The sequence below is a fragment of the Pterocles gutturalis genome, unplaced genomic scaffold, assembly GCF_000699245.1.
Source record: "Pterocles gutturalis isolate BGI_N339 unplaced genomic scaffold, ASM69924v1 scaffold35017, whole genome shotgun sequence".
In the NCBI taxonomy this organism is placed as follows: Eukaryota; Metazoa; Chordata; class Aves; order Pterocliformes; family Pteroclidae; genus Pterocles; species Pterocles gutturalis.
Genome location: NW_010108956.1, coordinates 1 through 26,014, shown reverse-complemented (window position 1 = coordinate 26,014; position 26,014 = coordinate 1). Strand labels below are relative to the sequence as shown.

The window sequence follows — 26,014 nt, the reverse complement described above, 5'->3', positions numbered from 1 at the left end:
TCCATAAACACTTATGCCATAAACAAAACTTTCATGTTGCACTTTAATAGCCATAACTTGCCCTGTAGTTCCTGCCTTATTTCCTGTTTAAACTTCTCAAATTTATTTTTTACATTTCAGAATTCCTCTCAAAACATTTTACATTTATCTGCTAGATGACACCTCTTGCTTGAATTTATGAGCTAAATATCCATTTCCTGAAACAACTGTTTGTCCGAAACAGTGGTATCATCAATCAGTGATACAACCATTCTGAAATATCTTTAAGAGAGACTTAGATGCTTAGAATTCTTAACCTGTTTTATTGCAACTTCATGCACAGAGACTTTATAAAATCTCTACTTGCAGTGTCACTGGTAAATAGTGAAATACAGCTGTTCAAGCTACTTACCTTCAGCCAGCTCCAGTTCAACTGTCTAGCCTATCATATTATGTTTGAGATTATAAATGTAAGTTATTGCATGCTAACATTTGTAGTTAGGCTGAAAGTAGCAGAAATGAGGCAATACAGAAAGTCACTTCTTAAAAATAAAAGAACATTCATTCAAGATGAAACTTCTACTATTATAATAGTAAGATTTTTAACGTAGTTTATTCCGCATGCTTTTAAATTATGCAAACTTTGGGAGAAATGACTTGTTAAATAGATGAACCATTGATCAGGAAAAAGTATTTTATTTTAAACACTTTTCCTTAGTTTAATCCTTATTTAAGCAGGACGTACTACTCATTTCAATAAAGAGTTCAGATGTTTCATCCTCTGGGTGTAAATGCACCTTATACATCACTGCTCCACTGTCCAGATTAACTTCCCATACTGCTTATGCAGGTTTTTTTTAAAAACATACAACACTTTCTAGAAATTTAAGAACAGAAAAAGGAAAGTGATTGCAGTAGCTAATAAAAGCAGTTAATCTTTTAAAACTTGTATGTGTTTTAGGTAAACAGATACTTCTTGTCTGGCTGTTAAAAAAGACACAACAGCCCAACTATTTGAAGTGTCAAACTTTGAAGAAGTCATTTAACTTCCAGCTTCAGTGAGATCTTTATATTTCTTGAAGGTAAGTGATCAAAAATGGTTGTATTTCTTTTTGATTTTTCATATTTACTTGAACCACTGAAGATTTATCCCTGTGCAAGTCATCCAACAGCATGTACAACTTAAAAATAATCAGACACTTTATCACAGCAATCAGTTGTACAAACAAGTCAGGAACTGGTTAGATAGCAATTTTAAAGATTTAGATGTATAAGCACAAGCTATTAGTGACATCATTGTAACAAGCATCATATAAAAAAATGGCAATGGAAAGTCAGTCTTCACCACATGAAGCATCTTGTTTTGTTCTCAGGTGGAGTTCTGTACCCCACTTTAAATAACAGTCTTCATGAAAGATATATATTATTTGTAAAGAGTCCATTGAGCAACAGAAGGATTATAGTTTCTACAGTCTGATCAGAAAAGATTTCCTTCACATAAGGAAAGTTTTAAAAGATTTCAAAGGTATCAAAGGCTACTGAAAAGAGGAAGAAAAAACCCTCTGTATTTGTGTTGGTTAATTTGTTTCACTTGCACCATGGCATGGAAGATTTAAATTGGACTGAAGTTCCACAACTTTCTCAGGAAAACTATGTAGTCCTTCCCCCTAAAAAAAAAAGGGGGGGGGGGGGGGCACAAAAAAGCAGTTAGCCCTCAGAAATGACACAAGTAATTCTGAAGTACTTACATAGACTGAAGGACCAGTTACAAGAAGCTTTTAAACCTGTTTCATTTCACACATTTTTGGTGAGAAGTAATGCTACTTCCCATTACTTTATTTAAAAACTGGTGGTCGTTCAATAATTTGTGAAGCTATAGACATATCTTCATTAGTTTAATCTTCTTTGTTATCTACAGTACATGCTCCAAAGATTTGAAATTCTGTTTCTGCTTTACTTCACATTTGATATCTTAGCATATTCTGTTTACTTTTCCCCTTGCTTCATCAGATAGTGGTAAGACAAGCAAATGTAAACTGAGTTTTAACCACCTAAGAAGTGTGATTTTATTATGCATTACCCATGGATTGGGGAAAGTAAGTTCAGCAACAAGAATAAAATGTTAAGATCAGGATTTAAAATCTGTAATGAAGAAAACTGCAGAGTCTTCTTATTAATTTTTGAGCAGTTTTTCTCTTTGCTTTCCAAATCTAAGCAAGGTCACACATTCAACTATGATAACATTGAAAGTGTACAGTCCATTGCTGTCTCATTTTAAGCTCTGAGGAAAAAAAGCACAAAGTGATATTAAAGTATTTTGACTTTTTATTCACTTTTATTAAATAGACGTTTACATTTATGAGAAAGTCTACCAATTTAAAATACTAATTTAATTAAGTTATCCATTCTATAAATCATATACACTTGGAAGTATGCAGTGCTGTCAAACTTCAGTGACATTTAAATGAGGAGAAAAAAAAAGTTCCATTTTTTAATGACAAATATAACAGCATGTCACAATATATTGCAAACTAGATGTTTATTTCAAAATGGTATGCAGCATAAAAGCAGTGCTTAATTTTTATAGGTCTATGTAAAATTACTTTTTCCAAATCTGGAAAGAACTTTCCAAAGTTCTTTATGTCGTTGGAGCTATTTTACTAATTAACCAGCGAACAGGGAAAAACACAAAAACAAAACAGAAATGACTAGGAAAGTTGTATCCACTTAAGACATCCTGAGCAGGAGAAGACTAGAACATCAACATCAAGGAATAACCTGCATACCTGGCCCATTTTCTACCCATTGGAAAAAGCCACACTCTTTTTCCTTCCCAAGAGGGCACACAAAAAAGTTCTTTCCATTATTGGGACCAATCTTCAACACTGTCTTCATAACACATCGCTTGCCATGGTTACAAAATGGAAAATTCAAGTCAGCCCACTGCCAAAAGAAACATGTTTTAGGCACAGTTTAAGCCCATGTGAAGGCTATGAATTTCTGATTTTAAAACTAGCAATTGAAAGAGATATACAGGGGAGGCCCTAGCAGAAACTCTTCCTAGTAGTTAAGATAGTTTGATATCTTTTGTGATCACTGGTTTTAGATTTTTCTGTAATTGCAGCTGCATGCACTTTAACTGGTGTAACTCTAATTGATGTTAACACGTAGTTTTCTTCAAATTAAGGCATTATGGTCATTACTGTCTTAAGTTCATCTGTTAGCTACCTGGCGGTAGGGGACTGAGTCAAACTCTTCTCAGTCACGTCCATCCCTAGTGAGGAGCAGTGGCCACCAGCTGCAGCTGGGAAGGTCAGGTTAGGTATAGTGCAGCAGTCAGAGCAGCTGCCCAGGCAGATTACAGAATCTTCATTCTTGGAGGTTTTCAGGATTTTGTCTAGATAGAAAACTGACTGATGTCCAGGTCTAGAGTTTGCCATAGTCTTTCTTCAAGCAAGAGGCTGAACTAAACAACTTGTACAAGTCCCTTCTTGCAGCTGTCTTACGTCGCACAGAAGCGGATGAAGAGTTTTCGCACAAGCAAGTGCCTTCTCAGGAGCAAGAGATGTAACTAAAACTATAACTACTATTATGCTCTTAGTTTCAATTCAATGTGCAAAAGTATTTAAAATTATCTCAAACTTTAGATGGATCATATCTGTCCACTACAGGTTACTGGGGCAAGGAGGGTGCAGGAAAAATTGCTTATTAGAAAAGAGGCCCTCAAGTCTTATACGTACTTGAAAGTAGTCACACCGAGTTTCTCTGGGCAGAGGACAGGTATAAAACTGCCTGCCCTTGTTCCCTCCATCCTTTCTCACAACTCTGAGGCTGCAGAGACGGTTGTGTTTACTGCAGTGAGGATGGCCGGCGCTTAACGTACGAATATGAGGTTTTCTGCAATGACAGGTTACAAAATGACTCCTGCATAAGGTTAACGGGATTATCAACACCACAGCCAAAGAATTCTCTCCTGCCATTACAATAGCACACTCAGTGTACTTTTACACACAATGAGAGCCAGATAACTTACTTCTCTAATGCACCCTATTGCACCTTTAAAGCTGAATGATTGCTAGTAAAGCAGTGAAAGCTGTGTACTTTTCTTGCAGATATTATACCAGTTTTACACAGCATTAGCCCATGTTTTACATTATCTCAAAGTACTCTTAAATTAATCTGCAAAACAAAATAAGTATTACCACCTCTATTATACTGCCTACCCCAAATTCCAACATATTCTAAGACAGTATTCTGCTCTTAGTGGGAGAAAGACCAATACCAACTACTCCAGGTTGAAAGTATTTGTATGCTTCACTGAAAAGTCTCTCCCCCTCTTTAATAAAAAGTTACAGTAATCCTCCAAATCATGTTTGAATAAGAAGTAATCCAGCTGAGGGGATGGAACAGTGTTCTCTCACTGGTATAAAGTTTTTCTTTCTTCCTCATGATTGAGATAGTTAGAGATTATCTGAATGCAAGACACAAGTCTTTCTTTAAAAAGGGTAACATGAAAAAGATTAATACTCTGAAATATATCTTTCTAATGTGTTTATTGAGCAGAGGAGCAGTGATGAAACCATAGTGAAAAAAGAAAAGATTAATTAATTCATTCTTGTTAAGTTATTATCTTAGGAATTTTATGTTCTCTTTTATGTCTGTAAGATTGCAGTCCTGCAGACATCAGCGATTTTATTCCAACACCTCATTAAAACAAAAGAAAAAACTGCAACAATTTTTGTTGCTTTTGTTACCAAGTGTTCTGGTCTTTTGTTGTGTTTTTTTTTTAAATGTTTAATTTGATGACTTGCTCTGACTACCTGTTATCACAATTGATACTGTCTCACTTCTTCTTTGTACTCCTCTGTATTCTCAGTTATCCTGCCTACATCCTCAGCTCTGTTGTCCTCTACTGAGACAGCAAGGAGAAAGTATATTTATACAAGCCTAACCTGGCTAGCCAGTGAGATCCTGTGGCAAAACTGGTGCTTCAACAATACAAGAAATAATTTTCTATATTTCAGAACAGACACATGACCAAGAATTTTGTAGCAAATAATTAATATTTCACATTCACCCTGCATAATTTACCACTGTAAGTGACATCTACCTTGCACTTCCATTACTGTTGTGTATGTCTGCCCAACTTTTCCTTGACAACCCTAATAGGCTCTCCCATTTCTCTTAGCTAGGCAACGGATGTGTCTGAATAGGGCTGTGTAAATAAAAATTCAGGATGGGTAGAGTGTTGAAGTAGTTACATATATGATGGGGAGGAAAGTTAAGAGAAGATAGTAATGGGAAGTTCATCAAGGTACCTGTGCAGATCTTTGTATCATGGAAGAATGCTGACAACTGCTAGTTGACAAATAACTGTAATTACAATATAGTCATTCAGCTGCCTTCCTTTTGTCATCGTTCTCAATGATTTCAAGATCTCTCAAAGCAGGTAGCAACTACAGTGCTAAGATCAGACAACTCCTTAGATAGAACTGTGCTGCTTGACCTATTAGAGCTATATTGTCCCATTGCATGGGAATAGCTGAACTATGAACAGCTGTTTAGTTAACAGCAGTACTGGCCAGATGCCAAAATCAGGACTTTTCCAGTGACAGCCTAGGGCATTCAGTGCTGTTGAAATCGAAGTGTAATTTTAGCTGCCCAAGAATAAGTTACCTCTGGCAGAAATCCAAAGACAACAGTGTCTGAACCCAACAGCACAGTATTCCATTAATCTTCAGGGATAAAACTGGTTTATGGGATTGTAAAAATACTTGTTTACATTTTAGAATACATACCTGATTGCTGTGTTATACTGCTGAATTGAGGGTATATGATCAGTTTTCTGTTTCTTGTGTACATGTGTGAAAGAGAGAGGTTGCTGACAGGAGGACAAAGCCATAGCAGTTACATGTGTTGAGCAATCCTTGTCTGTGCTTCCCCCTGACTGGTACACATTGTTTTGGATTTTATTACAATTGCTTTTTGGAGCAACACACTGAGAGCATCCATCAGATATTTGGGTATCATTTCTAAAAATAGGTTTGCTACCAAGATCTGTTAGGACAAGAGTTGTAGTTCCAAATGCAGCTTTCCTATTGATCTTTATTTCTGTGCTTGGTTTTCTGAAATCATTGCAAGGGTACTTCATTAAGTTTATGTTAAAGGCTGCAGAATCTTCAGCATTGTCTGTCTTCGTAACTAAGGAAAAATAAGTTATTGGTTATCATCCATCTGTGTAGAGTGATACATCATATTTCTGATCTGTATTCATAAGTCATCATACAGCAAATGAAAGAGTAAATTTACCATACCATCCTGAAAGATCTCAAAACCTGTCACAGATTAGATATAGTACCAAATTTCTTAAAATAAAAAAGCTCACGCACTTTTGGAGTCACATACGACATGTGTTTCAAGATAACATTACTATTGTTTGAATAGGACCAGATGTGAATAGTACTCTGTAAATGAAAGCTACCGGGGAATTAACCACACAAAATTGAATTTGGCTCAAATACAGGGATTAAAATATTAACATTTTTCAAAAGAAGCTTTTATAACCCCAGCACTGGGAGATCACAGTGTATGGTACCTCCAGCAGCAATACATTATCCATTTTTAAAGTATTGTTTTACTATTGACAAAAAAAGGAATATTCATTTGTTGTGTTTTCTAGTGCTTTCAGGGTTCCTGTCCTTTCCAAACATTGTATGCATCCGAACTTATTGATTCCTTACTGTAACAGGCTTCAGAAGCAAGCAGTTCAGACATTTACTTTGCATTTATTTCCTGAACAACAGTTTGTTTCTGCACAGAATTAGAAGCCCTCTTAGTTGGCAATAATCAATCCAAAACAGTGGGCATAATTTATTAATACCAGTTTAATAAATACAGAGTCTGGAGGTAATCTTCTCTGAGAAAAGGGTGAAAAGAAAGATTTTAGGGGGTCCCTATGTGCAATCTTTGTTTAGCAGCTGTGACACCATAGTGCTCAAGAACAGTCTTTTCTTTTTTACCATCTCCAGTGAGTGTCTCCCTCCTACATCTTCCCTCCATACAATAAAGAGGAAATTAAGCAGAAGTAAAATGGGTAGATAAGGCATACACAAGGGCACACTCTATCCAAAGGCTTTCTCACTCGGAAACAGAGTAAGAATCCCTACAGTTTAGTCGGAACAATACTTGTTTCTGGGCTCCTTCCATTTTGCCACTGCTGCACAGTGAAACATACTGGTTAGTCTAGTGCATTCTGATTTGTTTAAGAAAGAATGGGAGCTTGGCCTTGTACTTAGCAAAGGAGCAAGAAAATTGAGCTGTAATGGTTAATAGTTATCTCTGTCTACAGACTGAATTATTTTGGCTGTATGGCCAGCAGCTAACTTTATGTATAAGTATTCTGTCCTCAAAAATTCAAATGTTTCTGCTGACAGTAGTTAATTTTAGAAAAGACAAAAAATGAACGATGTAAGAAGGCAAGGAATCTTCAGTTTTGAAAAGAGAGAGGTAAGCAAAGCCATGTTTAAAAAAATCTTAAATACCACTCCTATGATGCAAAAATAAGTCTTATTAAAAAAAAAAAAAATGTAACAGTATTCCACCAAGTCTAACACACCTACATATTCCAGGCCTGTTTTCAGTATTGGCCTATAGCTAAACAAGTAAAACTTAGAAGTACAGGAGAAGAAACAAGATTTTGTTACAAAGCTTAAGATAAAGCATTTGTGCACATGCCATTATATATTTTAAGGTCCAGCTGACAGTATTAATTCCAAGATAAACGCTAGTTGGTAAATCTGAGTCTGTGGACAGATTTAAACTTTTAGGTTTCTGGTGCTGATTTTGTAGAAGAATTATGCAAGATTAGCCTCTGCTGGCAACAAGTGTCATGTAAGGCACAAAGACTTACTTTTATTGATTCCTGGCCTGAAGAAACAGACTTTAGCTAGTGTAAAATAAGAGTTTCACACCCATCACTCCATTCATAAAAGGAATAACTGGAATGAAGCAATATTTAAAAAAGCATTGGAACTTATTTTATAAGAACCAAGATCAATACTAGAAAGTCACTTCTTCACAAGCTGGGAATCTAGAGGCACTTTGGAAAGTATGTCTCGAAGTACAATCAAAAGCTATGGGAATGTGATCTTTAATTCCAATTTCAGCATATATGCTTTGAATCATATAGTTAAATTCAGTGAACTTTTAATAATGGGTCCTGGAGCCTACATAAAAACATTAATTCTTCTCAGATAAAAAAACCCCTGTGTATCATTTACAAATATATTTTCTTTCAGTTCTACAGCACTGGAGCTACAAAAATAAGTTTAGTATGCAGATTTCAGCAACTTCATTGAATAATTCACTACAAAATGTGAAATAAGTGGAGTATTAGTTTTTGAGGTAGAAAAGTTTCAATACGGAATTGTTATAGAATTAGCTTTATCCCTAAAAAGCCACACACATGCACACGTCTAGACTTTGTTGCTTGAAATATATGCAGCAATTCAAAGTGTTTTGGAGCAACAGTCTTGATCCAAATAACTTCCTGTAAAGTAATTTACTCACTTTTTCTACAGCAAGTGAAAAAGAATACAAAGCTCCTCTTCACACAGAAAACAGGTTTCAGTGGAAAGTCTATTAATCTCACTCATCCCTTCTTAATACCTAAATTTCTACACAGAAATCTGGAGAGAAGCTAGCATGTTACTCACTCCATCCTCCTGTCCCTTTCTAGGTTTCATTTACAGCTGCTTCTGCCCACCAGCTCTAGAGAGCAGCATTAAAAGCTCCAGCAAGAGACAAACAACAAATTTAGGTAAGATGTCCAGAATCATCCTTACCCTGAACCATAAAATAGTTTGAGTTGTAAAGAACCTTAAAGATCATCTAGTTCCAACCCCCCTGCCATGGGCAGGGACACCCTCCACTAGCCCAGGTTGCTCAAAGCCTCATCCAACCTGGCCTTGAACACCTCCAGGGATGGGGCATCCACAACTTCTCTAGGCAACCTGAACTTGGAGGAAAAAAATCTAGCCCCTGAGAAACCCGACATCCTTTTAGAAAGGGTACCAAAACATACTGCTTTTGTTCACATGAAAGAATGATAATTACTTTTCTGACTCCTGGCGATTTCTATATCAGACATATGCTTTGAGCTTCTAATGATTTTAAGGAGAGTCAAAAGAATGGCATCTTGTCTCACCCCCAATTAAAAAAAAAAAGTGTCACTCCAGAGGCTTGTCTATAGAATCCCATCTGCACTCAAAGCTGGAAGACAAGACACTTTTAGGGTTGAAGACAAGACAGTTTCTATGATTGTCTGTAAGATTTCCTGAAAATCTGACTTTAAGTTAGCTAAAGTTATATAAATATGATTCACAATGAGACACTACTACAGTTCTATAGTTCTAAAAACTTCATCAAAACCATAGTTCTCCCCGCTTTCCCAGTATAGGTTCCAGACAACCTTTCAATACCTTCAGGCCTTGAAGTCAAACAGGCATCACAAATTTCAGCAGAAGGCTTGTTTATTAGGGTGCAGCGCATACACGTCCACTCCTCTTCAGATTTCTGAGCTACGTGTTCATTAGAACAGGACCCCCTGCCATATGCCCAGCCAATTAGGCTATTTCTAGTTGGCAGTTTGCTGTGAAACAGAAGAATGATGTTAGTCTTTTGTGACATTTCTTCTACAAATTGCCTTACACCACTATGTGCAGGGAGGCACAGAGCTAGAGAACAAGTAGTACACAGCATTATGCCTACCTATCACAGCTTGGACAGCATGTCATGGTTAGAGTTTGAATTATTTTTTTTTTTTTTTTTTTTTTACCTCAAGGGCAAATCTTTCCCAATGCTGCAGAAGTAATACAAATAAAAATGTTTAAACAAAAACAGACAGAAAGTTAATTATTAACTGATGTACTCTCCAGCACAATGCCCCAGCCTCTCTCAAATTTCCTACCATTTTCATTTTTTTTAAAGAGAGACTGTTTCAGTACCTTTCCCCCATCCCTTGTACAAAATGATTACTAACAAATGCATTACTGGATGAAGAACTGTTCAGAGGCTGAACTACAGAAAGTCACACAACCTAGCAAACAGATTTTTTTGCTCTCATTTAAATGGTACCCAGCAGACTACTTTGTTATTGTAACAGCCAACAGAACTCAAAATCTTAAATGTTAGAAAGTCTTTCTTTGCATTTGCTGGAAAACCTTCTAATACTTAACCTTTTAACACTGCTGTCTTCCTACCCATGTGCCAGTGCAGAATTAAGTATTTTTGACTTTTTTTTTTTTTCTTCTTGTTTCATGTGTGTGTGCTTTTTTTTCTCCTCATCAGAAAGAATTCAGGAATGTCCTGCCTGTGACTGGTGAGCCAAAGCTGTACTCTAGAGACCTCTGTAGATTTAATTTTATTTATTTTCCTGTAAATTATAATACCTCCTATACTGATACACTGATTTAGAATCGCAGTCACTACATGTTACCAAGGACTAATTTTGTCACAGTATCCAAACATTGTTAGCATGTTACATATAACTTGAACTTATCTGTTCAGTAAGATATGTATGTAAATTTTTAAGTATTATGGCTGACGAGTTGTCAAGCATTTTACTCCATAGTTTTTGTGGAATTATGCACTTTTTGGAGACTTTTTTTTAATCCTAAGAATTTAAGCACTTTAATTAATAATGCAAATGCTGTACTTGCCAACTGTTATGACACTTGTTAGACCTATCACTTATTCTGTAATTATCACTTTCCTTAGCAGATAATGGTAGGAGAATCCACTACCTGCCACATCTCTTCCACAACAGGAAAACTAAGGAGGATAATGAGAACAGCTGACATACCAGAGATCCTGGGCTGTCAAGAGGTGGAACAGACATTAAAGTAGCATTCACCAAAACACTGTGGCTCGATAACAAAACAGCAAAACTAGAAGTGTTAAAAATGGGTATTTTCACATTATTAGATCAGCTGTTCTACTCAGCTATCAAAATGCATAACTAGATTGAATATATTCAGCGTGTCATGTTTGGGAGTTTAATTCCATGTCATCCCCCATGGTCCATCCGTCATGCTGTTCCCCCTGCTTCCCCATTTTGGAACATGAAATATGGGGGAAAAAGTGTATTTTTAAGACTCAAGGTATATTTGAATTTGATGAGGCAAACTTATAATGGGTATTTTCTTCATTTTTTCAGTTGAGCAAAATCTTAAGCTACTTGACTTGACCCAAGAACATCTGGGTTGAATTCTACAGTTTATGATCTGCAGCAAGCAAGTCTGATCACATGAGCTCCTTTCAGTCTTCAAATGTGACAAGCTTGGAATGGCAGATAAGCCACTTGAGCTACACATACTTTTATTTGCTCAGAGTTACTGCATAACAGAGCAGCAAAAGACCTTAGCATTAGGCTGAGGACAGCACAAGAAATGACCTTTTTGTTTTATAGCTACCATTATTGTGTTTTTCACTGAAATATACCACTCTTTAATTATTTGTTTAAAAGAAAAAACCAAACAACGACAGAACACACAACCATAAAACCAAACCACTACTTGTTCTAGAACAGAGACAGAAAGAGATTTTGTTTTTTCCTTGCATCATTTACTAGTTATCTGACTCCATGGAACACTGCTGTCTTCCTACCCATCTGCAAAACATTTCTCATTATTACTTTCTGAAAATACAGAAGATTGGGGTTATCAGCATGTGAAATATTTATCTTCCATACTGGAATCTTCTATATTTGATCTGCACTCAAAGGCGATTTTAAGCTTTAACCAAAATCCCTTCAGCCAATCCCTTCATCTTCACAATCTTGAAAGAAGGTTGGAGGTAGGAGAGGGATTTGTGTGTCCTATAAATCTTATCTAAAAAAAGAAAAATATATATACACACACAGTAATGAAGGAAAAGTTTGCAAAGTGAAGCCATATCTTTTATTAGATTGACGAAGCTCAGTATAAAAAGGCAAGATTCTGAAATCTCAGATGAAAATTTTCAATAATAACTTAGGTATGTAAGAGTCTGAATAAGATGCTTTTGGAACTTTCACCTTTTGACCCTTTGCAATATCAAATGCATTTTGTGTTTTTCTAAAATAAAAGGAGGAAAGCTGCTGCTAGCACAATTTCTGTGGAATTGAAGGTGTCTCTGTAGCACACCTGTAGTAAAAGTTTTCCAAATCCAATGAGAAGGAATAAAAAAAAAAGTCCTAAGCCCTACAAGATTTGCTGCACTCTGAGTTTAATGAAGTTTTAGTTATCTTCAGGGTAACTCTATAGCCAGAACAAAATTGCATAGATGCACACCTATCCAGGACTGAAGGGGCTATCCTATGAAAAGAAATAGACACACAAATTCCCACCTTCCTTATGCCATTCAACACAGTTGTGTATAAACATAAAAGTCTATTATATCGATAACACCAAGAACAAGGGGCATTTTTTCCAGAAGTAGTAAATAATTCTGGGTACTCTGAATTGTTTTGTAATTACTACATTTGATTAGAGTAATAGCTATTTCATAACAGATGGTGCCTTTGAAATAAATAGCATCAAAGAACAAAAGCTTTTAACTATTTTTAAATATCAATCGCCAAAATATTTTTCTTTCGCAAAGTCAAGTGAATTTAGATACAAAATGCACCAGGATCCATTCTATTTGAGAAGTGATGTCCTCTTACTGTAACAGCATTTTGAGGTGCTTAAGCACTTTGATGCTTAAAGGTGCTACAAAGTTACCATCATACCCAACACTGATGAGCTGGGGATCCGCCTTTTGACATTGAGAGCAGAAGTAGGTCATCCTGTCATTCTCTCCTAAACGACACACAGTGATCTTCCCATTGCACTGACCACAGGTTGGGCGCTTGTATACTTTGTAGTGTTTGTAGAGTGGAGACCCAGTTTTGCGGCACTAAAACAGAACATGTTAGAGACCCAAGTTAGAGACCCAGTATAATTTTATCTCAGTCCTTCTACAGTTCAACTGTAAAAAAAAAAACCTGACATAAACTGACAGCTCAATGACTACGTGAAGATACTTAAGGCACACTCATAAGGGCCATCATCTGTATTTCATATTCTTTCATTAAAAGAATTGTCTTTAAATAAGGTATAACAGTGTCTGGAATTTTCCACATAATGGAATAAAACACACAAGACACAAAGCCATACTAGTATGGTGCAAGCAAATATATCCTAGGGACTCCCTGAGTTCAGCTGGACCAGGGAGCTCTGACTCAGTACCAGTCGTCTTTGACGTGACACAGTGTTCTTAAAGAGCTGATGTGCTCCAATCAATGCAGCACTGAAAACAAAAATAAAACAAACATAAAACACAAAACCAACACCACCTTCCCTCACCCCAAAAAGAACCAAAAACACACCACAGGGCCAGCTCAGACCTGACACTACAATCTGGGTTAATCAACCTTCCCAACACCTAAAGAACAGAGCAATGCAGAAATATTCCAGAGATTCTGTAGGAGTGGGGTGATGCTCAGCTTCATCTTAGCACTGGCCATGCCAGAGAAGTTGGCTTATGAAAAGCCACTTGGCACTATGGTGAGCTCCCTAGACCTGGCATGCAAAATTAATTAGGGTACAAGCCCAAAGGGCACAGTGACCTAAAGAGCTTCCAGAGGGCTGACAAGCAAGCACATTTCATGAGACAATTCACGGGGAGTCAGCATAGACATACCCCAGCTAAAACTGTCAGAAAAACATAAAAAAAAAAAAAACAAAACCAAAAACCAAACAAGAAAAGCCCAGTAGAGATTCAGCGAACTCTGCAGAGCCACATGAGTTCCTTGGGCACAGTTCAAATTATAGCACAGCTGTCCCAGCAATACCAGCCCCACTCTGGCAGGGTTCAACAGCTCTAGCTCCATAATGCATGAAGACCCTTGGAGCTCTGCCAAAATACAGGAGTCTTTGAGCACAGCATATTTGCTTCTGCTGTGCTCTTGTTCATCAGCGTCGCTGAATGAGAATGAATTACTAGATTATACCGGCAAAAGCAATCAGTAGGAATTACTAATATATATTTGCACGAACATTCACAAGCAGTTTGCTTTCCCCTCAAGGTTTATCGTTAGTTTCTTATTAGTGGTTTCCTCCCAGTCAGTTATTTAAAAACAAACAAAAGCAATAGCTTTTTACACAAACAAGATTCCTCATCTTCATGTCTCTAAGGTGTTACTACAAATGATGTAGTATGATTACTACAAACATTCTATAACAGTATATAAAAAATGATTAAGCACTACCCCTCATATTAACCTATTTTCATTATTTTTCTATCTTAAAGAGACTTGGGGTGGGGCTAGCTCTCCTGTAAAAGCACTTGACTGGTGAATACCTGCTAAGTATAGATTATAAAAGTTTTGGAAATGGCTAAACTGAACTACAGAAACTTTAACTCGTTGTTTATTGTCAGTCTAAAAGCCCATGACACATTTAAATCTCTTAGTATAGCTGTTGCAGAACTGGATGTTATCTCTTTACTGATAGTCTTCCCTATGAAGTTTGGAGAATTAAAATATTTCCCTAGCCAACAGACTAAACTACTCTTCAATGAGCTGGGGGAAAGCAGACTATTAAACAAATTAAATTTTTAGCCTTTATGATTGAAAGATGGTTTTAGGAAAGGTAGGTGCCCTCCTCCTAGCCTACCAAAAAAAAAAGATTTTTTAGCAGCACTACCTCCTTGCCTTTCATGAATACCAAGAGAAACAGACAAGAATTTCACTGCTGCTGTTCATTTCTCTGCATGCAGCTTAAAGAAGAAAAACATACAATTAGGTCAAATTCTCTCTTTTTCTATTTTGGAAAGTTAAAGAGCAACCAAGAATTATAGAGTTTACGGGGGAAGAAATCAAATCCTACTGAAGTTTTGGCAGTAGGGAGAAGCTGGAATTTATTTCACTTTAGCAACCAAAAACGATGTCTCAGTCAGAGAAAAAAAAAAAAAAAAGTTGTTAGACGTTAGAATCTATTTAGTCAAATAAATATACTTGCTATTTCAACTCTCCTAAAGGAAGCTATATGAATTACCTTCGTACTTCCCTGGGGCAATCTCTAGTTCCCAGTTTGAAAAGTGACCTTTATGTTATCTTACATGGAAGTGTGTGCTTAACCTACATCAATTCTGACATGTTCATAGCGACGTCACAGCGCATGCACAGCAAAACTGAACTGGCCCTCAGGCAGCATCTGTCAAACTCTTCTGCTGCAACTGGGCCAAGCTATGCACATTCTTACAGTCTTACCTTTCCATCATTTGACAATTCACAATTAATAAAGAGCACACAAGCCAACGTTCCTATTAATGGAAACACTTGTCCTGTTGCAGTTTTTACTGTTTTCACTGATGATCTCATACAACTAACATGCCAGAGTCAAGTTTTGAAGGTTTCTCAGAAGCACCTGCCAATACCTTATAAAAAAGCAGGGTAAAATCACGTGTCATTTTCACCAAGCGATGTATATGCTCATCTGTCAGTTGGCAAACCTGTAAGACAGACAAGAATGATTTTTAGAATATTACAATTCTAAGGGACAACAGCAGAAAGACCTATACACTTTCAGCTGATGTGGAATTGCATTGATTCCCATTATGATAATTCTCTGACTACACATCATATACATCGTCTCAGTAAAACAGTACATTTTCATATTCTATACTACACAAACTCACTGTGTGAAATACCAGTGTACTTTGCCTCATCTGCACAACATAGGTAAATATTTCAGTTGTCTTCCTCTATATTAACCTAAGAGTTCTTGATGACAGGAATAATGCGGAGTTAACAACACTTAGTTACTTCTTAATTTCCTTATGGATTATGATGACCCATGTATCATCAGAGGCTCTTTCCTGTGAGAGTTCTTCAGGAAGAATACTTGAGCCAAAGGCATCACAATTAGAGAGGCATATCAACCAAATACATTTTTTGTTAAGAACTCAAAATTTTAAGTCACGTTTTTCCTTCCTCTGCCAGCTCACATTGCAGATACAATTAAATCCAGACTGATCCTATGAAGAACTTTCAGTTCTATCCTTTCAGTTACTATCTTCATCACCTATCAGTTACTATCTTCACCAGCTTTCCTTTACATTCTATGTAATCTCAATCTGTTTTGCAAACATCAAACTTCTTTTCAAGCAAAGTTTGGAGACACATGCTTGAGGATCTTAACCAAAAAAAAGTATGGTAAACAAAAGTATGGTAGATGATGCCATCTAGCAGGATAGGAAGTGGAAGAAGCAGCTGCAAAAATAATCAACTCTACCACATAAACTATTCTAGATAGTAACTGAAGAAAGAAAACCTGAGCACTCTTCAATTTCCTTTATTTATAGGCTGACAATTTAATTGTAGCACAACAGGATGCCAGACAAAGTCAGGATTTGAAAGTTAAACTAATTCCCTTCTAAGGAGAGGTTTCAAGTTGTAAGAGAGAAGTTTAGCCCCTCAAAATATGTCCACTCTGCAAGGCAGGAATAGCAGCGACATGTTCCAAGGAACACCATGACAAATATTTCCAGTTATAATGTAAAACTTCTATGAAAACTTATTTAGTGTCTTAGAATAACTTAAGAAATGACAGATAATAAAACAAAGGTAAGAAGATGACAAAAAGGTTAAATAAATATGTATTTACATTCCTAATCTTTGGTGTCATTAAAAACAATCTTGAGACGTCTTACCCACCTTAATAGCTGGATGGAGACCACTGTCAAACAGTGCTTCATTTTTTATGATATTTCCCACCCCAGGTAATACTGCTTGGTCCAGCAACACATCACACAACATGCAGGTTTTCTGCTGCTTAATCTCACTTTCTGCTCTTAAGAAGCTAAACTTTGGAGAACAGACATCCAAGCTTTCCATCATTCTCACTTTCTGCTCACTCTCAGCTGCATTTCTAGAAGAGGAAAATACATTAAAACTTATTTTTATTTTAATTATATGCGAGTATAACAGTATAGTTTTAAAAACAATACATGAAAGTATATATGCAGATAACAGAAACCAAGAAAATACCAGTGGAAGAGGCACAGAAATTATATTAACCACCCCTCCCAAAAACAGGCCAATAATACATGCATGGAACATACATCTGGTCCTACATATAAGAAGTCATCCTCATTTTGTTCATGTTAGTTTGAAAAATAATTGCCAGGTCCATGCTTTAAAACTGCTTCCAACACGGAAGGACCACGTGTTTGGACCACCTAGCATAACTAGCAGTACAGTGAGGTTATATGGTCCAGTAGTTACAACATGGCAATAAAAGATACATTTTCTTAAACCTTGATTTTATTAGGTTAAGCGTAATCGTACATTGAAGAACAAATTGTTTGAAAATAATACAGTACAAGAAGTCTCAGGCTTACATAAGCTTTTATGTTTTGTAATATTAAATATGCATATATATGTTACTTGAATTTAGAGGCTCCTTTTCACCCAAGTGGCTCAAATGCTTTAAAATCAAGCTTGCCATGTTATTTTTATTAGCAGTGAGAAGTACGGTGCTGATGGACAAAACCATCCACTTAAAGTAAATTAGAAAAATTCGCTTCCAAAAGAAAACAAAAAACAAAAACATAACCTTGGGAGCATAAAAATTTGGAATCAGTAATCACCACAGGTCCTTATTCTTTTTAAGCAAGTGAGACTGGCATGGAAATTAAAGGAGCAATGAGGTTCAGCATTCAGATACAAGGATGAAATTAAATACAACTTTCATTCCCAGTCTTGACACTATGGCACAGAACTACTTTAACTGTATGTAAACTCTGATATAAAAGTAACCAAATTAAATTACCATACCAATAAATATGGTATGTTTAGAAAGTTTAGTTTTGTTTCTTTGTGCCTATGATGGCTTTCATCCGAGCACTTCACAATTTGTGTGTGATTTTGTACTGTGTTCTTAAAAGAATATTATAAAAAGAAATAAAGCAAGCTGTGTTTAAGTTGGTTAGGTTCTGCTTTACCTATACTCTACTGTCACCTCAAAAAAACAGATGGTATCCTTTGTAAGCTGTATCTCCAAAACTGGTAGTGCTCCATTCCTGTCCTTGCTTCCATCAGGATTAATGAGCATGGAACCATTCATACCAAAGTGAATCCTCAGAGAGAAAGAGAGTTCTTATGGGTATTTTATCTTAACAATGTTTCAAAGCATTACACTAGTATATTTTTTGAAGTTATGAACTATTCTTACCTAACCAAGTCATTATTTATGTACATTAATTCTAGTCATTAAGAGTAACATGACAACAAACTACTTGCTTACACAGTGCTCAAATCCCAGAGAAGAAACCTCCCCAAGTCAGAAACACTCCAAAACACAGCAGTTTTCCAGTGGTCTTCATAATTCATTATACAGAAGTCAAACTTCATCATTTAGTAAAACACTTTTCTCGTGTATTGCACTTAGAATTTTTTTAACTTCCAACATAGGTTCTTAATTCCTCAAGGAGGCTGAAAGAAATGAGGCTACTTTTCCACACAATTTTCTGTTAAATCAGGCAGAAGTCAACTGGTATGAAAGAAAGATTTCAGTCCTCACATTGCGAACACTGTTATCATATCAAAGTTACTTCAATAACATCATAGACAAAGTAATTAACATCTGCCATATGTTGTTTTCTGCTTTTCTTTGCCTACAACCAAAGCAAAACCTGCAGGTCAATTAAAATTTAATAAAAGAAAGAAACTGAAAAATGCACAGATGGCAAAGCAGCAGAACAGACCCTTTAAGCATTCCTTTTAAAGAGCACTAATGCTCTAAGAGGTCTTACATGTTATAATATATTCTACTGGGAGCTAGTATACTTGAGCAAAGGACAAGTTTGACTATAGTCTCATATATTTTATTTATTACAAATTCACCTGGTACATTCAAGTCCTAAAAAAAACATAAGACAGAGGGAGTGCCCTACTTCTATACATTGTATATCAGAAAAGGTGGATCATCTTGTAGCTACAAAAATATTTAAGAGATCAAACTACACAAATGACCAAGGAAATGCAACATCAGGTGTATATTTCCTTTTAACCCCTCTTTGTTACATTTCAGGGAGGATAGGCATTTCAAAAATTTACAGGTTAAGACAACATTTCATTAAGCACAGTCTTCAAGTCTTTATCTAACTTCCTCACAGCATTTATTCTCTATTTTTTTTTCCATTTTTAACAACCTCTGTCTTTCCAAAACCCTCCTCTTACAAGTCAATTCAGTGGATACAGTTATTTCTGCCATTTTTATTTTCAATAGCCATTTCCAGTTCTCAAGTGCCATGAACAGTACTGTACAGGCTTAACTAGTCAAATTTATTTTTAAACCAGACTCTAGCATCTTCCTACTAAGTGGTAATGCACTAAATGCTTCCAGGAAGTTTTTTTTAAAGAAATAGCATTCGCATTAATAGCTGATGGTTACATTTTCCAAGCTCCAGTACACAGTTTAAAAGGAACATTAAGAATCACAACTATTAGCTACCTTAGTGACTTTTCCGTTCATGACTAGAAAAAAATAATTGACTAATTTCTACACATTTACATTCAAAAGCCTTAAGAAAGTTACCAAGATTTCATTCCAATGTGTTTCATTCATTACCTTTGATGTCCTGAAAGAGGGCAAAACAGAAAACTTCTCATTTTAATTACAAATAGAAAAACCTAGGATCTGTTGTTCAATTATAGCTAGTAGCAAGGAGTTGTCAATTTTTTGTTGTTGCTTTAAAGTAAAAAAGGTGAGGTTTTGGAATTATTTAGTGCTACACATTATAAGGATCTGCTTTTTATTTAAAACATTTTTGCCCATAAAAAATAAAAGATTAGTAGCAGCACAGTCAAACTACTATATAGAGATGTAAAAACCAGTGACAATTCACATTATCGAGTCCTAAAGAACAAGATGTAATTTCCAGTCAAGACAGCAGATTTCATTAAGGTATGTGAACATTTATCTTTTTCCTAAGAATATTTGTGCCCATTTTCAGTTATGCAAAAACATACACGCATTATCAATTTTCAGAAACTTTTCTAACCCACTTTTCACTCCAAATTTACATTAATGGCATGCTACAGAAACTAAACCCAGAACAACCTCTCTCGCATAACACTATCATTGCCATTATAAAACATACAGTCCATCCAAGTTTCTCCTGCACAACTCACAAGTACTACAGAACTTTTTTCATACTTCATTGATTATTTAAGTGACTTTCAAGACAAAATTAAAAAAAAACCAAACCTCAGATTTTCCAAAAAACCTTGACTTTCTTCAGTGACTTTAATGTCCTTGTTTAAACAGACATCAAAAAGTAGAAGTACTAATTTCTTCAGAAGGTGCCATTGCTCATTTGTACCCCTAAAAGAAAACTTCTACTGCCCACCATGAATTGCAAATATACTGAACTGAACTTCGTTTGCTAATTGCTATCCCCAACACAGCAACACTTCAGAAGTATCCTCCTCATTTGCAAGTCAGGCAAGCAGTAGCCAAACTGTATAAAACAATTTCATGGCCAGGTTATCTTCTCCCACCAGGCAGTCATTCTCCACTTGAGCAAATCCAGGAGCAAAAAATGAGTTTAATAACCTTTCATGGTCCGCTCTTTCACAAGACATGTCTGACTAACATTATTCCAGCATGACCACCAGCTTTTTACACATAATCTTAGTAGACATGAAAAGCTGGGTTTGTTATGTTGAGAAACTGACATACAGATACAGAATCTGTATATCGGTAACCCTCCTCATGACAAGAAAGTCCTATATTTGAGAGTTAACTTTAATAAAGAAGTAATACAACCTCTGAAGGCATATTCCATATTTCATCTCCCAGTAACAATCCTGGCAGCCAATCTTAGACTGCTGCAAGATGCATTTTCTTGAAGCCTTCCCTCTGCCTCCTCTCAACATCTTTAAAATGCACAACACACATTTTTAAAACAAGAGAATTAACATCTTCATTATCAGATAATAAATAACTTCTGCCTCTTGTATAGAGGAGACCTTTCTTGTACATAACTTTTCTAAAATGTTTCCAAACAAATAAGTGACATGACTAAAGGGACTCCTTAAATACAGTTTCTAGAGCTACAATAACTGATGAATTGATAAAACCTTTAAGCTTATGATCAAATGACAAACTGTTTTCATTAAGTACAGTAAGTTATTGCATTGGCTAAAAAGCTTAAGAATTATTTAAGATCTTCCAGGGTCAAAGGATTGTATTTTCCAGACTAAAACTTGGCCACATTTTCTTTCTCTTTGAAGAGAACTTTTGCAAAATGCTTACTTACATTCCTTAGTAATAGCTTTTTTCTTCTGGTACTGTAATTCAGTCTGTTGAAACAATGTCTTCTTATTTGTAATTTACTCCTTTGCTTATGCAATCAATTTGTAACACATGCAATAGTCATTTTAAAAAGGCTAACATCTGCATCAGTTACCTCCCTGCCTTTCTTTTTTTAATCTTCCTTTATAACTGACATATCTTTTTATTTTTAGAACTGATTTTTCTTCTCTGTTTCTATTTAAGAAAGCACAATACAAAGCAAGAGAAACCGATTCGGACCATAATCCTATTCTTCACAAATGGGTTGCTTTAAACACATATGCAGTCCTGTCCTACTAGTTGCTTGTATGATTGTCATGTAAAGACCAGTATGTGCTTGTAAGACTAGTTGCATTTCTCTAACACTAGGAGAAATAAGCATATATCACTATATCTGATAACCAGCAGGCCCCTGCTACCAAAGATCAGTCCATGCAGTATCCCAGGTAATTACTAATACATCATTGCCTTTATTTATCCAGCATTCAACTACTGTAAACTGTTGTACTTGCAGCCAAGCATTTTCAGTTCCACCTCCCTCCTATAACAGCTGTGCCACTGGCAAAATATGTCACAGAATTGTAAGGTATTTGTTGATATTATCAGTTTTAAATGAACAAAAATCATAACCTTACACCTTTGTTCAACATCAGTCAGTAGGTGACAAAGACTAGACTGAATGTAGAAGTGATGTTGCTTCCCTTTTAAAAGATTTAGACAGATTAGAATTATGTTGCACATAGAAGGGTAAAGAGAAACATTAACTGCAAGCCTTACTTATTAAATATTAGGGCCTTACCTATGTATTCTATACTAATTACCATAAAGAATGAAAGGGGATTTTTTTAATAATCCATTACACTGCATTTGGTTAGATTTATTTTCAGTTGACTTTGCAGTACAGCATATTGAACTAGAAAAGTAAACTAGATTCCAAATACAACCTTGAAGACTAGAACAAGAAGTCCAAGGGGTTAAAGCATATGACAAAATCCTAAATGTGCCAGCCAACCCCTAATAAGCTCTGCAAAGCATGAACAAACAATGATTTGGCAGTTTTACCATTTGTCTAGGAGATATGGTTTCACTAGAAAGTTAAGAGCTACATTTATGATACTCAAACCATTGATCTGACAAATTTCAAACCACGCCTCTAAACCAAGGAGCTGTTAATATTGTTTAAAGAAAGAAAGGCAGCATAAACCTATACATGCAGAATATTTTAAGTTTGGCAAATTTTCACACAAGTTTATTATCAAAGCAATTGAATCATTAAAAATTAAGTACAAAATTTCAGTCTACGTTTCTTAAGGAAAGTTAAAAGAAATTTCAAGTGCAGTTTGTAGGGGAAGATATTAAGTAACTGTAACTGCAAGCACTTCTGAGTTTTGTCCCTAGAAAATGCAATTTCCTGTTAGAAACAAAGCATTTCAAGGAATAATTTTCCTTTTCAGATAACTTTACGTGGAATCTCAGACTAAGAATAAAGCATTAAATTATCTGAAAATGTGACTATATCCAGTATTTCCAGCACTGCAGAGAGGCTGCTGAGAAGTTTCTCGTTAGCACTAACTTTCAAATCTGTGAAACTGGTATTAGCAAGAACAAGACAACCCCCCACATCCGTACAGTCTGAATGCTTAGGAAGCTTTTTTCTCGCCTCTTACCTCAAAGCTTTCTGATCAAAATACATAAAAAGTTCCTTTCCCAACGTCTCCACACCCCTGTAAACATGTCCAACAAGGAAATCATGACCAGAGGGTCTCTCTTCACTTGTAGCAATCTGAAAATGAGTACACACACACACAAAGATTAAAACAGGATTTATACTACTTTGATGCTAGCATCAATACACATTCAGCAAGTAGCTGTATGAACTAATTTTCTAACATGAACAATATTAAACCTTTTCTCCTTCAGCAGCTCTATCAAAACCAATGAGACTATTAACCCCGGAAGCAGATAGTCGCTACGCTAATGCTATCCTAACTTAGCTCATTCTTTTCCGAACTGAAACAATACATCTTTTTTATTGGGGTATTTTATGCCTTTTCCTTCAAGTCATGAATTCACAATAAGAGTTTCAGGCTCATGTAAATCTGATGTATACATATATATATATATATCAAACCTCAGGCATAGTTTGAATATTCAATAATTGACAGAGTGTAAATTCTGTCATTTGCAGACCTACATCCTTCTCCAAATGCTTCTTGCTGGAGTTTCTATCCAAGCTAATAATACGCTTTCAGTGTTTAACATAGGGCATTGTGTATTACAGAAAAGCCTCCACTGAGCCCATAGAGATATTTCTCTCTTCCTACTAGTTGACAGTCTAACCTCAGATGTTGAGCACCAGGTGGGACACTACTAGAGGACATGAAAAAGCTAATTGTGAGATTGAAGCAAAAATCTTTTTCTTGCTTAGCACATTAAACTCCACTGGAATTATAAAAAGGGACATCTACAGGTTATCTGGTCCAGACACCTGACTGACTGAGAGCAGGCAGCCCAGGGTCCTGTCCAGTCAACTTCAGAGTAGCTCCAGGCATGGAGACTCTCTAGGCCCTTGTTCCAGGGTTTCACTATTGTCATGATCAAAAAATTTTCCTATCACCTAATCAGAATTTCTCCTATTGTGGTCTCCATCTGCTGCCTCTCATCCTACTGCGCACCTCTGACATGAGCTTAGCTCTGTCTCCTCCATAACTTCCTTTCAGACAGCTGAAGGGAGCAATAAAAAAACAGCTCTATCAGCTTCTCCTTGTACATCATGTGCTTCAGCCTGCTCACTCACTCTCACTCTAGTATATTATCTTCCTCCTACTGGGGGGTCAAAAAACTGACACAGTAATCCAGATGCAGCCTTGCAAGTGCTGAACAGAGGTAAGAATCACTGTCCTCAGCCTGCTGGCTGCACCGTCTTTAGCACAGCCCAGTATGGGGGTGAACCTTTTCCTTGGAAGGGCACACTAGTGACTAAGCTGGTATAGGACCCTAGGTCCTTTTTTTTTTGAGGAGCCATCTTCCATCTGGCCAACAGCCAGGCCTGCGCCATTGCATGACATCATTCTGTCTGTTCCAACTGCAGGACTCTCTGAGTCCTGCAAATGCTTAATTTAAGTTTCTGCCAGCCCATTTTTCTCAGCCTGTCAAGGTCCCCGCTGACTAACACCTCAAGTCCCCCAGAACCTGCTGAAACCTTCAAGCAGTACATTCACTATCATCAGAGCCCTAACTGCAAGGCACAGGGGTGTGTATCAGTGCTTCAATCACAACACTCAATTGCAAAGTAAATACACATTAAAGTGACTCTGGTAAATCAGCAAGGCTTCAGCTACTTAGAGAAATTTCAGAGCTGTTTTCTAAACATCTCTCACTGTATTATTACCTTGAAATTATATACATTTAGAAGGTTTTATGGTTATTATTCTGTCAAGTAGAAAAATAAAAATATTTTTGCATAACATCAACATAATTTATGTTGCCTATTATCAAAATAGGAAGAAAGCTAAATTTTCCTCTCACATAAACAGTTCATCTCTTCCAATAAAAGTATTAAAGTAAGTTGGTGTGCAACAAGGTTTATTTTTGTTTTAAGCCACTCAGGTTTGTTTAAACTAAACCAGAGTAAGAAGTGTCTGAGGTGGAAAACTAACTTGTTTTTTCAAAATATTTTAAGTTAAATTCATACCACTTTGGTATCAGGTGAGCCCTTAGAGTCGTTGTAGTACAAACTCTCTTAAACAGTGTAGTCTTCAACAGTGGCCAAGGCTTTGGCCATGGTTAGCAGCCACTGTGAGATCCAAGAAGCCCCAGTGATGGTCATTTGTCAATGAATAGTCTGCCCTGAGGTGACTTTTACTGTACATACAAAGTTATGAACATCAATATATTTGAGGGATTTCTTTCTGAAACCATAGAAGCACAAATCCTTACTTCAAAAAGCTTAGTCCTGAAAGACAAAAACCTAAAAAGACTGATCTGTTGACTACCTATCTTAGACAGGCATAGCTGGAATCACTTTCTTCCTTAAATTGTTCTTCCACCGAGGTACTATCTTATTTGAACCTTAATCACAAACTCTTCTACACTGGTTTTTATACACTGAAGGCAGGGAAAAATTCCCCAACTTTCTGTCTGGAGGCATCCAATATACTTCCTCGGGACACAAACAATACACAATTTCTCAAAGCTGAGCAAAACCAGGCATGAAAAAAAATACCCTGGCCACCTCTGTAATCAAAACCAGAGGACCGTGTCTTCACAGCTCATCAGCCAGGCTCGCTCACCGGCATCTCAGCTTCTCCTTCTGCCAGAAGGTCTCACAAGCCCCAGCAGAGTTTATGCTGGTGAATTATTTTATGCTGCCAGCAGAAAGGATAAAAACTAGTAGAGAAATTACCTACTGTGCACACTGAGAGCAGATGCCACATTCTTTATTTCTTTAATTAGCTGGCTTAGAGAAAATGATTTTAAAAAGAAGTTATAGAATTAAAAGCTCATTTTCTGCAGGCCAACGTGTATCTTTCTCTCATCACGTTTCATTCAGACTTGTGAAGAGTTACAAGATTATGAAAAAGTTAAAATTAGGAACTGCTACTATAATTTTCCTTGTATTGTGTGTTTCCTGAATCTAAATTATATTTTAA

General features: G+C 36.3%; 1 protein-coding gene across 1 annotated transcript; it reads right to left on the bottom strand.

Annotated features, from left to right (window-relative positions):
• Positions 1 to 2,745: 2,745 nt before the first annotated feature.
• Positions 2,746 to 25,660, bottom strand: NEIL3 (nei endonuclease VIII-like 3 (E. coli)). Its single transcript, XM_010072819.1, has 10 exons — positions 25,655 to 25,660; positions 23,030 to 23,145; positions 18,007 to 18,141; positions 16,718 to 16,931; positions 15,439 to 15,513; positions 12,749 to 12,915; positions 9,459 to 9,628; positions 5,778 to 6,180; positions 3,720 to 3,876; positions 2,746 to 2,922 (listed from the first exon to the last, which is right to left on the bottom strand). Exons 1-10 carry the CDS (start codon positions 25,658 to 25,660, stop codon positions 2,746 to 2,748), a joined length of 1,620 nt encoding a protein of 539 aa, XP_010071121.1.
• Between the last annotated feature and the right edge of the window lie 354 nt (positions 25,661 to 26,014).